The 15,093-nt window shown below is 44.3% G+C and overlaps 1 protein-coding gene across 2 annotated transcripts in view; it reads right to left on the bottom strand.

The window, feature by feature from the left end:
• MAT2B (methionine adenosyltransferase 2 non-catalytic beta subunit) overlaps positions 1-15,093 on the bottom strand; it is a 378,228-nt gene that overhangs the window by 162,559 nt on the left and 200,576 nt on the right. For both annotated transcript variants that reach the window (XM_085617836.1, XM_085617835.1), the window contains exon 2: positions 891-1,085. In XM_085617836.1, coding sequence (XP_085473962.1) covers positions 891-1,085 — 195 coding nt within the window. The remainder of the gene's footprint in view (positions 1-890; positions 1,086-15,093) is intronic.

Raw genomic sequence — 15,093 nt, 5'->3', positions numbered from 1 at the left:
TAATCTGCTTCTCCTTTATGCTGGTCAGATTTTAAATATACTGGCTCTTTACTTCATATGTTATACAAGTGTGCTCACGTTACACTTTTTTGGTCTTCAGGCTGGTCTACATATTTAATTTTATTTTTAAATGTAATGTACCGCGTGTACTGCAGAATGCATTTGTAGTCTCTCTATCACCTAGTTTTGAGTATTTATCTCCTAAACCTCTATTGTTTGATCTTTTCATTACACTTGCTCTTAAAAATTATACTTTCCTTTCGGAAAAACTTTTCTAAACTATCTGTATTCACATGGTAGAATTTTATGTGTGATGAACATTAAATTCATTCAGTATCTTCTTTAACTTTACATGAAAAGATCAAATCTGATCTATATTGGTTACGCTTTACTACTTTTCTCTCCTTGCACTAACTTCTTCATCGATCTTAATTTCTCTCTCCCCAACGCTTCTATTCATTCTCTTTCTTGTTCCTACATACCATTTTTTCATTGTATATAAAATGCAAAAAATATTTCATTACATGTTTCTCTCATGTTTGCAATTTTTTTAATGTATAGCCATTTATATAAATGTTATTTGAATTATAGCTGTCTGAATTCACAATAAAAAATATTTAACAAAAAAAGTCTTTAGCACTCACAGAGACGTTAATTGGTTTCGCATCCATCCAGCTCACAAAAGTAGATAACATGTCAAATCATCTGAAACACTTTAATGTAACAATTTGTTATTTAAAGAAAACAAAAATTATTTTATAAATATTTAACTAAACTGGAGTTCACTTAAGAGGAAAACCGTGCAGAGTGGGCACAGCAACAGATTACAACTGGACCAAATATGAAAGGGTCATATCAAAAGTAAGAGAAATCTTGCTAAACAGCAATACCTGAAAATTCTGCACTGTCTCACATATGGCCTCTGCATCCAGGAGATTAAGTTTTTCAAACCTGGGCCGGGCTCGACTATAGCCACAGCCGAGAACATGCCAGTTGTGGTCCTTGAATTCTTTGTACACAGCTCGACCAAGAAGTCCAGTTGCACCAGTGATCAAAGCACGCCGAGCGGGGATGTTAACATCCTCCTAAAAAGAAATTGAAAGAACAAGGACACTTGAGTTTTTGAGTTAACTACATTTAGGCAAGTACTTTCCCGTTAAACCATCTATAAAGACTCTTGATTGATTTTTTAGGTGAAAGGTTTGAAACAAAGCAACAGTGTAAAACAAAATTGCCTTTAGTTAAGCTACATCTGAAATCTGTGCTTGTCCTGAAAGCAGACATTTTTACTGACATCATAGATTATAAATAGATAGATTCTATTTTTTTTTTTTTTACATGTTTTTATTAGGGTTTTGCATATATTACATCATAAGAAACATTCACAGTTATGAACCTGAATCGCTGTACTGTAACATTCTGGGCCATTGAGAAAGACATAGTGTGTGGAAGCTGTAGTCCATTAGCCATAGGGCCTTCCTTGCTGGTCCGAGAGACCTGTCTTCCCCTGTGCCGGTTCCATCTGGCCCCCCTGTCTAACGCCCTGGTCGTGTCTATATCTTCCGTCTCGATCGGGGGTAACTTTATCTTCCCATCTCGGTCTATGTAACGTCCCCTCTTGTCTCAAATTCCCTATCATGTCGTGTAACTAGAACAGCAGTATGTAAACCGCCAACTGGGACTATCTACGCCTGTGAGGCGGTTTGGAAAGGGCCCTGGGGTAGGGGGGGGGCCCCGAAACTGGGTATGTTATGGGAGGAAGGGAGGAAGTGAGTCAAGTATGGAAGGGGGGAGGGGGACGTGAGGCCGGCGGACGAGGTGCTCCTATGACACAGTATGCACGGGTTCGTGGTAGGTGTATGTGGTGTGCTTTAAGGCTCCCCAAGGGGGAGGGAGGGGGGAGGGGGTGGGTGGTCGGGTTGCCATTTAACGCCCAGCCGGGGGACCGGGCCCGCACACGCCTTCGCCGCTGGGTATGTTGTCTTTCCTATGGGTTGTTTGTGTCCTCCGCCGATCCGGGGTGGGTCGCCGGGGCGGGCTGTGTCGTGTCTGGGGTGTCCCCCGTTATGTCTGCTTGCTTAAACAGGATGAGGAGTTGTGCCCACTCCATGGATATCGGGTGTTTGCGGGCACCCTTCGCCTCCTCTTCTCGTAGCAGTTCCTCCTCCGCTGCTCCCCACTTGAGTACCGAATAGATAGATTCTATTTAAGTCTACAATACTGTCTCACACTCCCCTTGACTGTACCTAAGTCTTAGAAATTCTGTTATGGGTTTGTAGGAAGCTGGCTCTGTATATACTATACCAAAGTGAGGTATAGTGTGCACAGAGTCCAGTGGAACCCAAAAGGTAGGCAGGGGTAAAGTAGATAGCACCTCACTCTCCCTTTGTGGTAGTGTGGTGGAGCAGGAAGGCTTTATCAGAGGACAGTGTTAAGCATTTGTTGTACACACTCAGTCACCAAATGAATTCACACACTCAATGACTTAACTTCAGACCAATTGTTTTTGTATTAAAATTTTCTTTTAGTTATTTTATTATTCAAGAACCAAGCAAGCCTGGCACAGGTAAGTGATAAATACTTTGCAGTAAATATACAGTTTGTAAATAGTTTGAATTGCAAATGTACCTTGATTTGATTACAGTAGTGTTACTGATAATGCAATGCTTTTCAGAATACAGTACATATACTTTGTATGGGGTTTTTAGCAGAATATCAGGTAAGTTCTCTTTTCTTACACAGTGTAGTATACCTGGATAAACAGGTAAGTAAAGGCGTTTTGGTTATTTAGTTAAAGTTTTAAAGGATTTCTTAGGTTTTCCAACTCCACACTTGGAAACTTTTCATAGAAAAATAGTCAATGTTTTCCTATGGTGGAAAATAGTGTTATTGGTTCAAAGGTAAGTACTTTGTTGTGGGAGTTGGTATTCTGGGGTTAGACTCAGGGGTCCCCCAGGATCAAGGATGCACTCTTGTTACACCCTCAGCGGCACCAGGGCGGCCGGGTGCAGAGTGCTGAGGCCCAATGTTATCCAATGGGGGATCGGGAGCCTCCGGTTGGTGGCGGCTGACGAGCAGGCCACTGGCTTGTGGGAGCAAAGCTCCTGGACTTAAGTTCAGGGCAAATGGGGGTTTAGGCCAGCACAAAAGATGCACCCTCAGCGGCACTGGGGCAGCTGGGTGCAGAGTGCTGTTTTGGCATCAGAAACCCTGGAGCTTTCAATGGAGAGTCTCCGGTTTGCAAAAGCACTGCAGGCTCGGGGGCGACAGTCTTCTGGGTGCGACCACCACTTGGAAAGGTAAGTTGGGATTTTGGTGATGGTTAGGCCGTGGGGCATTGGGCATGGGGCGTCGGGTGCAGGGATGCCTTTTAGGATCGAATCTTCTTACCAGCTCCTGTTCGCGGTTGAGGGGACCTTCCGGTTTAAGGCTGGAGGCGTCAGCTAGAGGCTTGAGGCAGGTCAGGGGTTGCTGGATCTCGGGTCAGGATCGCCAGGGAGCCCTCCTCTTGGTGTTGGGCCACTCCAACTCGGGCCGTGGGCATCTAGTGCAGAGTGGTGCAAACTCGCGGATCCTTGCGGAGCTGGAGTCAGTTGTTTGAACAAATTTGGTGTTCACGGGGGACAGAGTCTTTGGCATTGAAGGCAGGAAGGTCCTCCGGGTTCCTCAAGGTTGCTGGCAGCAGGACACACCGGGATTTCGCTGGAGCAGGTTCGAGGTGGGGACAGGCCCGGTAAAGCTGGGGCCAAGTGAGTGGTTGTCCTCCTCTTGTTAGCTTCGGCACAGCTGTTCGGTTCTTGTCTGAGGACGCAAGGTTCAGGGGTGCCCTTAAATACTAGATTTAGTGGCGTTACAGGTAGGTAAAGGATTGGGACCAATGGGTCCCTTCCCTGGGGTGGGTACACCTCCTATTATGCTACCCTACAGTGGGAGGGGGCATAAGCCTTTCCCTGGTTGGCTGGGCCCCTCATCTGCAAGATGGCAGGGACAGAGTTGTGCTTCACCTCGCCTCCCCCACCTGAGGGACGGAGTGGGCAGAGGTGGGCACACCTCTCTTCCTCACTTGTTTTTCCTGCCAGATCTCTCGCCCAAAGTGGGGGTCAGAACCAGTGGGGACCAGTTGCTGAAAGCAGCAAGTGTCATGGGGAAGCTCACAAAGGCGTCAAGCCTTTGAAGCTTTCCCTTCGTGGACCCTGCCCATCCAGGGGGAGGAGGCTTGGCACCTCGTCCCAGGATGTGCATTGTTTCAGGCCCCCGACAGCAGCAGGCTCTCGACCCAGGGGTCCAGAAACAGGTCTGGTGGTGGCAGCTGAAAGCAGCCACTCAGCCCGGACACTAGTGGTAGGTCGTTTTTCAGGGGGCATCTTTAAGATGCCCTCTGGGTGCATTTTCCAGAGGTCTTCCCTGGTCACACTACCCTGGGTACCTGTGGTACCATTTACCAGGGGCCAACCTGTGGCCAGATATGCAAATTGGGTTTTGTTTTAAATGCAGGTTTAGGGAAAGAATATAGGCCCTGGGCACCTGATTGGCAGGAGCCCAGGACACACTCAGTCAAAGCACATCAGCAGCTCATCAAAAAGTGGGGGCTACCATGCAGAAAGAGGGCACTTTCTCACAGGGTTGTTCTCCGACAAAGTCTACTGGCAGACAGCTCTGTGACATTGCCATTTCTTGATCAAACCCACACCTGCCCTGAAACATGCACCTCTGCAAAAATACTTATACCAACTGAGATTCCATGCATATATCACATGTTTTTGATCCTTTCAGCAGTCTACGAGTCTGCTGAAAGGATCAAAAACGAGAGAGAGAGAGAGAGAGAGAGAGAGAGAGAGAGAGAGAGAGAGAGAGAGAGAGAGAGAGAGAGAGAGAGAGAGAGAGAGAGAGAGAGAGAGAGAGAGAGAGAGAGAGAGAGAGAGAGAGAGAGAGAGAGAGAGAGAGAGAGAGAGAGAGAGAGAGAGAGAGAGAGAGAGAGAGAGAGAGAGAGAGAGAGAGAGAGAGAGAGAGAGAGAGAGAGAGAGAGAGAGAGAGAGAGAGAGAGAGAGAGAGAGAGAGAGAGAGAGAGAGATATATATATATATATATATATATATATATATATATAGATGCAGAGAGCGAAAGGTAAGATTCCAAACTCTTCAGCCTCAATATCCCGCAAACGTCCCTGTCCTACACAACTAAAAGCACAGAGTACCCCTCACCTTCACCCCATCACCAACAAGCCACACAGATTCTTTGGTTTCTCATCACAGAGCAACAAATCCTCCCATTTGCTCCCAAAATGCATCCCAAGTACCCCCATTTAAGCTAGATCACCTACTAAAATTGCACCAAACATCCACAACCTAGCTGCAGAACACTACTCAAAATGCAGTGGCCATACTAAAAACTATGCCAAAAATGCAGCTCAAGTAGACATGGCAGACCGCTTACCACCAAATTTCCTCCCCAGACTCAAAGGAGAAGAGAGAAAAATTAATTAATACGAGAGCAAAACAGACAACCAAACATAGAACCATGTTGAATGCTTGCAAAATATGGACATATACCTTGTATTTATATAAACCCTAATGTAAAATATGTTGAACTTCTTCGGGTGGTTGTCTCCTTAACCTGGCACAATAAAATATAAAAATTACAGAAAGGGGTTTCATCCAAAGAGAACTGACCAAGATTAAAGTTTTATCAAGGTTACTCTGGGATTCACCAAACGAAATGCATGATGGAGATGGCGTGAACCTGCTGTTTGATGTCACTGTGTAAAATATTACAGATCCATCTCAGCGAACAGGGCATGATCGTGCGCACCCAGAGCATCACATTTTAAAAGCATTAATGACTTAACTAGTCTGCCATTCTCCATTCTTCCTCCTAAAACCTACGGTCCCTGGAGAGGACTTCCTGAGTAGAAAACATTCTGCACATACCCAGGCGCATGCATGTAGTGGAAGTTGGGTCAAAGAGGATTCCCTCATTTGCATTAGGACACAAAACCATGGAAATGAGGCAAAGCCCTAATTTTACAGGGAGACCACTACAACAGTGCACAAGCATTTGTTAGGGCTCTTGTGGGCCTTTTTTTCAGCAGAAAGGTCACAGGGTGCCTTTTGTGCAAACACTACACCTTTGAAAATCTGACCACAGTCAAAATATCATTGACGCAAATATGGAAATCTCTAATGCCATATTATACCCCTACCAAAAGGTCATATCGCATATTCACCAAATACCATGCACAGTTCTTTATAATATATTGGTTATTTTTCTTAATAAAACTTGTTCCACGTTTCTATCCAATCCCCAAATCATGAATGTCAATTCTAATTAACATAAAACCAAGGAATATACTTGACATAAAGATATTATTTAGAACCTTTGGGCAAGGATATCAACAATCTGGTTGAAGGTGGGCAAACCATGTTTGAGGGTTAACAGTAATGTTGCGAGCGTAAAGAAGATAACTAAGTGCTTACAAAACCTGCCTGAGAGTATCCAGTGAGACCAAAATTAGATGTTCCTCAAGAACCATTTTCCATAGCATTCCAAACTCCTTCATATACTTTAAGAAAGACAATCTTTGGAGCTTGGTAATATATATCAGCAAAATATATTTTTATTAACATAGCATACACCATGTCATGTGTCAGATCCTGTTCTGGGGACCTCAGGCCAGACTGGGGCTAGTGGTTGTCAACTGAGGAATAGGAGAGTACTTGTCACTGGCGTCCTGGGGCCCATTGCAGTATGGCTCTGCAAACTGGGGAAAGCATACCCTTACTGCACTTGTCTCGCAGGGCAATGAGGGCAAGCATTCAATGGCTTCTTATGGAGGTTGTGTGAGTATGTTGTGGGGGGGATGGTAGAGGGTGGTCAGAACTTACCCGTCAAACAAGAGATGCAATAAATGAGTTGTGCAACCCACTGGTCATCGCATTACAAATAAAGTACTTTATCACAGCAAAGAGTAATACAACACAAATAAATGAGACAAAGATGCAAGGTCACAAACCCAACTACGATGACTCGTTTACCGTCCCCCCTGCTATTATGCCCTTTCCCCTTTGAGAGTGTCCATCTATTTAAATTCTCCTTTACTGTAGTCATAGGCACATATTAGGAACCTAGTGACCTGCACCGGAGCCTAATGTCCCCCGTCACACAGCAGCTCTTTGAATACTTTACAGAGCACTGCATCCCTTGGTTGAAGAACACATGTTTTAGACAGTAGATGTGGATCAACTACTTAAGGATTCAGAACCTGTTTGGATTGATTAACTTTTCTGGCTGTTCCTCAGATACAGTCTTCGTGCAAAGTGATGGCCCTCAGAACAGGAACCAAAGCTGTGGGCTCCAAGCAGTGGTACACAAAAAACAATGGCACAATGTAGTGTGAGATTCCTGCACCGGGTTGTCATCATTCTTCCTTAAGCAGTAAGCGGGGACCAACAGAAGGACAGACCCAGTCTCGAAAAGTCCTCACTTTGAACAACAAACTGTAGTCTAATCCCTCATCCCTAAAATTAACCATGTGGTAGTGCTCAGAAAGAACTAATCAGCACCCTTTGCTAACAAGGCATTTTTAGGAAATCCTCCTCCTCTGCGTGTCTCCCTCGTATTTTTCACCTTTTGCTAGACCCCATATTTTTGCTGGTGTTACAATTCTGTGCACTTTTACCCAGCTACCCAGTGATAAAGTCCTGTACTTCCCCTATAAACATGGCTCAATTGGCATATACTTAATTGCAATATTTAACTTACCTATAAGTCACTACTATCTGGTACATGATGCACCCAGGGCCTGGAATTTAAAAGCCACGGGTGAACTGCAGGACCTTTTGTGTCATCCATTACATTGGCAGTGCAAACAAAGTTTTAGGCCTACCAGTGAAGCCTGACTGTAATAGTGTAAAAATACTTGATAGACCAGAACCACCTTCTTAAATATTATTAAGTCACCCCAATGTAGGCCTTGCTGCCCACAAGGCAGGGTGCATGGCATCTAAATGTAGGACATGTAGAAATGTAATGTCAACATCCTTACATGGACTAGCAACCACAAGCTTTTATTCACTGTGGCAGGTCTCACTGTCCTATATCCCCATTAAAAATACTAATACTGTAGCTCAGGAACTGGACCAGATAGAAAAGTTATTCAACAACCATTTTAGCAGTTATTAAAAACCTAATTCAATGGTGAAGTAGACATTTTCTTAACAATATTTTTTATTTTCCAAATCAGAAAAATAAAGAAAAGCATAGAGTGATACGCAACATGCGGCATCGTTTCGGGTACATATTAAAGGTACATATGGTCATGGTAAATAATGTGAAGTAGATCTTGGCGCAACCAAACACATAGTCTATGTGGAAGAGTACAATTATGGCTTTTGCATACATTCCTGAGACGATTCAAGACTAGTTAGCAGTCGAGCCAGGAGACGGACTGGGACTACCCTCTGCCGCGACCAACTCATAAGTTCTCCATTATAACCCCATTTCTTGTAGAACTTACAGGAACATCCCCTGTTATGATAAGGAATATGCTACTTAACAGTATGCATCTGTTCTTGGCATGTAGAGCTGCAGAGCCACACACTTAGGATAAGATCGCCATCTAGTGTTGGGCTCGGATGATTACAGGTTGTTGTGGTCTTCGGAAGAAGCCTTTTGGTCACGAGATAGGTGACTCCTCCTCTGGACAACAGTGCGCATGGGCATCCACTCCATCCTCAGATTGTTTTTCGCCATGATGGGAAATGATGGTGTGTAGGAATAAAGAAAAGGATGTCCATGTGTAATGTCTAAGTAAGACAATGCTGGAACGGATAAAGGTCCCAGGGAGGCGGGTGGGCGTGTGTGGCTCTCCAGCTCTACATGCCAAGAACAGATGCATACTGGTAAGTAGCATATTCCGTTCGAGGCATATGAGCTGCAGATCACACACTTAGGATAGATTATACAGCAGTATCTCCCTTAGCGGTGGTCGCCTGTATCCTTTGTAACAGTTTGGAATAAGGTTTTAAGGACAGCCTTACCTACAGAAGCTTGTTGCTTTGCTTGCACGTCAACACAGTAGTGTTTAGAGAAGGTGTGTGGTGTAGACCATGTGGCTGCCTTACAAATATCTTCTAAGGGAATGTTTCCTAAGAATGCCATGGAAGCCCCTATTTTGCGTGTGGAGTGCGCTCTAGGGGGCACTGTAAGAGTGCGTTTAGCCTTTTGGTAACAAATTTGGATACATTTAACTATCCACCTGGCTATCCCCGATTTGGAAATGGGGTTGCCTTTATGTGGTGGGGAAAAGGCCACAAACAATTGTTTGGTTGTGCGGAAGGATTTGGTTCTGTCAATGTAATAAAGAAGGGTTCTTTTAGCGTCCAAGGTATGAAGAGCCCGTTCAGCTACAGAGTCTGGATTTGGGAAGAACACTGGTAGCTCAACTGATTGGTTAAGATGGAATGGAGAAATGACTTTTGGCAGGAACTTTGGATTTGTTCTAAGAACCACTTTGTTACGATGTAACTGTAGGAATGGTTCTTGTATGGTTAATGCTTGTAATTTACTTACCCGTCTAAGGGATGTGATAGCAATAAGGAAAGCCACTTTCCATGTAAGAAATTGTAGCTCGCATTTATGTAGAGGCTCAAATGGAGGACCCATTAGCCTAGTGAGCACAATATTTAGATTCCACACTGGAGAGGGTGGTAGTCTTGGAGGAATGATTCTTTTAAGACCTTCCATGAAGGCTTTGATCGCGGGCACTTTAAATAGTGACAAATGTTGGCGATTTTGCAAATAGGCTGCTAATGCTGCTAGGTGGAGGCGTATGGAAGAATACGCTAGATTACATCTTTGCAAGTGTAGTAGGTAGCAAATGATGTTTTGGATGGATGCGTCTAGTGGGCATATATCATTGTTAGTGCAGTAAATGGCAAATCTTTTCCATTTAGCTGCATAGCACGCTCTGGTGGTAGGCCTTCTGGCCTCTTTAATAATATTCATGCAGTCCGGTGGGAGGTTGAGGTGACCGAACTCTAGGACTTCAGGAGCCAGATCGCTAGGTTGAGTTGTTGTGGATCTGGGTGTCTGATTTTTCCATGGTTCTGGGTTAGCAAGGACGGGGAGAGGTTCAACTTTTGATGGGGAACTAAGGAGAGTTCCAGTAGTGTTGTGAACCAGGGTTGACGTGCCCAAGTAGGAGCCACTAGTATCAGCTTGAGGGACTGTTGCCTGAGCTTGCGTACTACGAATGGAATGAGTGGGAGAGGCGGAAAAGCGTACGCAAATCTGCCTGACCAGTTCATCCATATCGCATTGCCCTTTGACTGTGGATGGGGATACCTGGCGGCGAAGGTTGGGCATTTTGCGTTTTTGTGTGTGTGGCGAAAAGGTCTATGTCTGGTTGACCCCATTTGTGGAAGAATGGGAGTAGGACTTGTGGGTGTAATTCCCATTCGTGGATTTGCTGTGTCTGTCGACTCAACAAATCGGCAATTTGGTTGTGAACCCCTGGAAGGTGTTCTGCAAGTAGGTAGATGTTTTGGGGAATTGCCCATCTCCAAATGCTCTGTGCTAGGCGTGAGAGCTGGAGAGAGAGTGTCTCCCCCTGTTTTTGTATGTAATACATGGCTGTCATGTTGTCCGTCCGGATTAGGACAGCCTTGTTCTTTAGATGGGGTTGGAATGACTTCAACGCCAGGAACACCGCTAGAAGTTCTAGGTAGTTGATATGGAGCAGTTTTTGTTCCATTTGCCCTGAGTGGTGTGTCCTAGGAGATGGGCTCCCCACCCTGTAAGAAATGGGTCGGTTGTCAGCACTATCTGTGGAAGAGGATCTAGGAACGTTCTCCCTTTGGACAGGTTTATGGTGTTCCACCAGGTTAGTGAGCGATGGGAGCGGCTATCCACCAACACCAGATCGGAGAGTTGTCCGTGAGCCTGATTCCACTGACGTGCGAGACACTCTTGTAAGGGACGCATTTGAAGTGGTGCGTAAGGAACAATGAAGACGCATGAGGCCATCATGCCTAATAGTTGCATGAACACTCTGGCTGGAAGAGAGTGTTGGGGTTTGAATTTTAAGATGAGAGCTTGTATGTTGGCTATCCTGGTTGGGCTGGGGTAAGCTATGGCTTTGGAGGTATTTATGGTAGCTCCCAGATATTGATGTATGTGGGAGGGATGTAGTTGAGATTTGGGATAATTGATGGTAAATCCCAGGTTGTGTAAGATTTGGATAGTTTGGTGAGTATCTAGAACGCATTTGCTGAATGAATTGGCTTTTATGAGCCAATCGTCGAGATAAGGGAAGTGTGGTAAATAATTTAATTACCGGAACTTAATTTGATGCGGAAAATCTATAATAATAGCTCAGTAAAATAAGAGGCAGAATCCGTGGTATTAGAGGTTCGGAACGGGCTTTATTCCAAAATCAATTCGAATTGATGGACTCCATATTCCATCACCACGAAGGTTCAGGAAGTGAAGGAACAACTTTATTGACAAGTAATCATTTTTATACAGAGGCATTATAGTGAAAACAGATGCAGGAGGCGTAACAGTTGATACCAAAGATAAAACATACATGCGTAACTAAAAATGGGTGTAACTAGGCGTAACTAAAGAACGTCATTAGGTATGATGTCATGAATGGGTGGTTTCATGAAAGAATTTCGCAATGTCAGCAGAAATACTTGGCAGAGATGCGCGCGCAGCAGCATGACGTGTGATTGACGTGCAACTAGGGGGTGAAGGGGACTTGACATTTAGCTCTACATGTGGAGACAGAAGTCTAGGGTTATGTCAACCTAATCCCAAATCATATCTAACATCCTATGTTTAAAGGACTGTGTTATCCAAAAAGAGAGGTCTCTTAGGATAGAATCTTATTCTATACTGACTATACTGACTGTTAGTGCGTGTACAAGCGTCTAAGTGTCTACACTAGATGCGAGGGGGTAGGAATATTCCATGGTAACAGGGCTATGAATTACTTGCATAAAGACAGAGAAGCCGGGCCTTTTGCTCGGTAGCTGAAAGAATGTTTACTTAGACTACTAGACAGGAATGCATTGGATGAGGAGCGGAGCAGAGCAGATAATCTTGAAGGTGAAATACAGTTTTTGGCAGGCAGATAGGTCGAGTCAGGCACCGTTAGCCGCGCAGGGAGTAGGACAAAGTTCATGGATACAGATGCGAGCTCAGACTGGAGCTTTCAGAGGCAGAAGGCAGGAAAAGGCTTAATGGCAGAATCAGGGCCTACTCGCCTGGATTGTAAAATGGGATCAATGAACCATATAAAGCCGGTGGCCTTTCATACTTAGGAATAGAATATCCGGCCCATTCATGGCGGATCTGAAAGAGGACATGTTGACGGTGGACGCACATGTGTTTGCGTCTTCATAACTGGAACTGGAGGAAACATACATGTACTTGTGATTTATACATGAAACCGTTGGGGTCCAAGATAGGGGACGTAACTGATCATAAAAATCCATATTTCCACATTCCCTCCTTGTCCCCTACTTGCCCTTAAGAGATATCAATCTTCATCAATCCGTTAATCTGTTCATATAACATCATTTGTTCTTCTTTCTTTTTCCGGGATTTTAAACGAAAACTTGGATGTGGGATACACGAGGTGGCACACAGACCACAAATCGCTGGCCCACATTGTAGACATAAGCAGCAACTGAATAGTATGAGAAAGCCAATACCTAGGAAGGAGAGCATTCTCCATCCCCAGGCTGACAACACGCCCCAGAACCAACCGGACCAAGTCCAGGTGCCTGGATTCTGGTGTATCTGGCTTACAATCTTATGAAGGCGGGTTATGGCTTTATATACAGACGGCGAATTTTCTGGTATGAAAATGCAACAACTTGATCCGATGACCCTACAAGCTCCGCCCCTATCGGCCAGAATGACGTCAAGGACAAGACGATTTTGAAGCACATCAATCCGCATAGCAGACTGCTCTTCTGTTAAATTGCTTAAGGCGGAAATAGTTTCGTTCACTACTGCTTCAAGGGTTCTGGTTAATCTACGTATCAGCTTACTATTAGTGACTGTACCTATATAGGGAAAGAGACTTTATTGAAATCTGTGTATTTTTCCCATGCTGTTTCAGTGTAGTCGACTATTGGGAGATCTCTCCGTTCTCTATTGTGTACTAAGTGAGTATTTCTATGATAATCAGGAGGAGCTAGGAAAACAGGTGGCAAAAGGAATCCGATGTAACAGGTACCATCCCAATCTAGAGGCAGACGTATATATGCAGTCTGACCACATACGAAGTAGGAATGGCGAGAAGCTCTAAATGTAGACTTGCCTTGATCACTGAATTCTATTACAGTGGTGCATTTACTATGGCCCATGTGTATGGAGCCATTCTTTCTTATACACAATTCACCTTTAACTGGAAATACTGACATAGTGGGCAAAATTGATGCAGCTTCGGATTCAATATTCAGGATCATGAGATTAAGCGTGAAATTACCTAATCCATATACTTCATTTTCTAGATCAGTTCCTGTTCTTTTGGGAAGTCCCTCCTTGTTAGGGTAACAGACTTTAAGCAAAACTAAGTTCAGGTTTCCCCATACCCAGTTGTCTTGATAAACTGCGGAATTCGAATCTAGGGAATTAATTAAACTAAACCATGCTCCACAGGAGCCATTGTGTGTGAACGGATATGGAAAGAGAGGCAGAATTCCCTTATAGTTCTGATAGGGAGGGAGTCGGCCACATATCCAACAATTTGTAGCATTGCTAGCCTGATGGGAATGATGTAACATACTAATAAAAGTGTTATTGCGCAGCGCAAATCTATAGGACAACTCATGCGGGGGTAATTCACTAAAAGAATGTTCAGCAGTAACATTGTAAACATGTTTAGAAATAGGATAATATATGTGCAATAATATACTTGCAGCGATTATTAAAAGACATAAGAAAAACAGAATTAATAACGTCACTGTGCAATGACTACGCAGTGATTTACAGTACGCATGTTTTTTCAACTGTATTTGATTATTTCTTTCGCTATTCCGGTCCAGAGGATACATGTCAGAGACAAATTCAACCGATTCACCTTGGAGAGGACTTAAACAATCAAATTGTCTGACTTATTGGACCTCAATTTTAGTCTATATAGTTCTGAGTTCGTTTGCTCAACCAAGGGGAGCTTTGAGTCGGTCTTTGAGGAAATACAGGGTTTAGTCTCTATATCGGATGGTAGTCCATGACATTTCTTGATATGACTTGAATGTATCCAGCCTTTGCGACCTTCGATCTTCACGGCTGTCCTCGTGGTGAGCAGTACGAGTTGAGGCGATTTCCACCTAGGATCCAGCTGAGACTTCCGGTCAAAATTCCTCACTAACACCAGGTCCCCGGGAACTACGTCATGGGGTTTCACCTCGGTGTTGTCGGGAAAGGCTGCAGCTACCTGTGAACGACAAGATTGTAGTGCAGACATCAAGGAAGCCAGGTAATCTGTCAGCATATTACAGTCTACATCAGTTATTTTGCGTGGTATAGGCGTCCCCCACATATTTGGTGGTCTACCGAAGATCACCTCATAAGGGGATAGCCCTGTTCGAGAATGTGCTACCATTCTCATGTAAAAGAGTGCAACTGGTAAGGCTACTACCCAATCTACACCTTTCTCCCTACATATTTTGGACAATCTAATTTTCAGAGTTTGATTATGTCGTTCCACGAGACCTGCTGCCTGGTGTCGGACACAGTGAAATCTCCATTGATAGCCTAACAAAAGTGAAACGTGTTTCATTAGTTCGGATGAGAACGGCTGGCCGTTATCTGAGTAGACAACACGTGGTAAACCGTACCGTGGGAAGAATTCTCGAACTAACTGTTTGGCAGTAGTCGGGGCAGTGTAATCTGAAACCGGGTATGCTTCTGTCCAACGGGACAGAGCACAGACAACTACGAGAACATATTTGAATCCTCGACATCGTTCCATCTGGATATAATCCATCTGGAGGACTTCAAAAGGGTGCTCAGGAGGCTGAAATCCACCCTGTTCTACGGGAATGCTTTTACCTGGGTTAAACTGACAGCAGATCA

Source organism: Triturus cristatus, chromosome 7 (genome assembly GCF_964204655.1).
Source record: "Triturus cristatus chromosome 7, aTriCri1.1, whole genome shotgun sequence".
NCBI lineage: Eukaryota > Metazoa > Chordata > Amphibia > Caudata > Salamandridae > Triturus > Triturus cristatus.
This window is presented reverse-complemented; position numbering and strand designations above follow the sequence as displayed.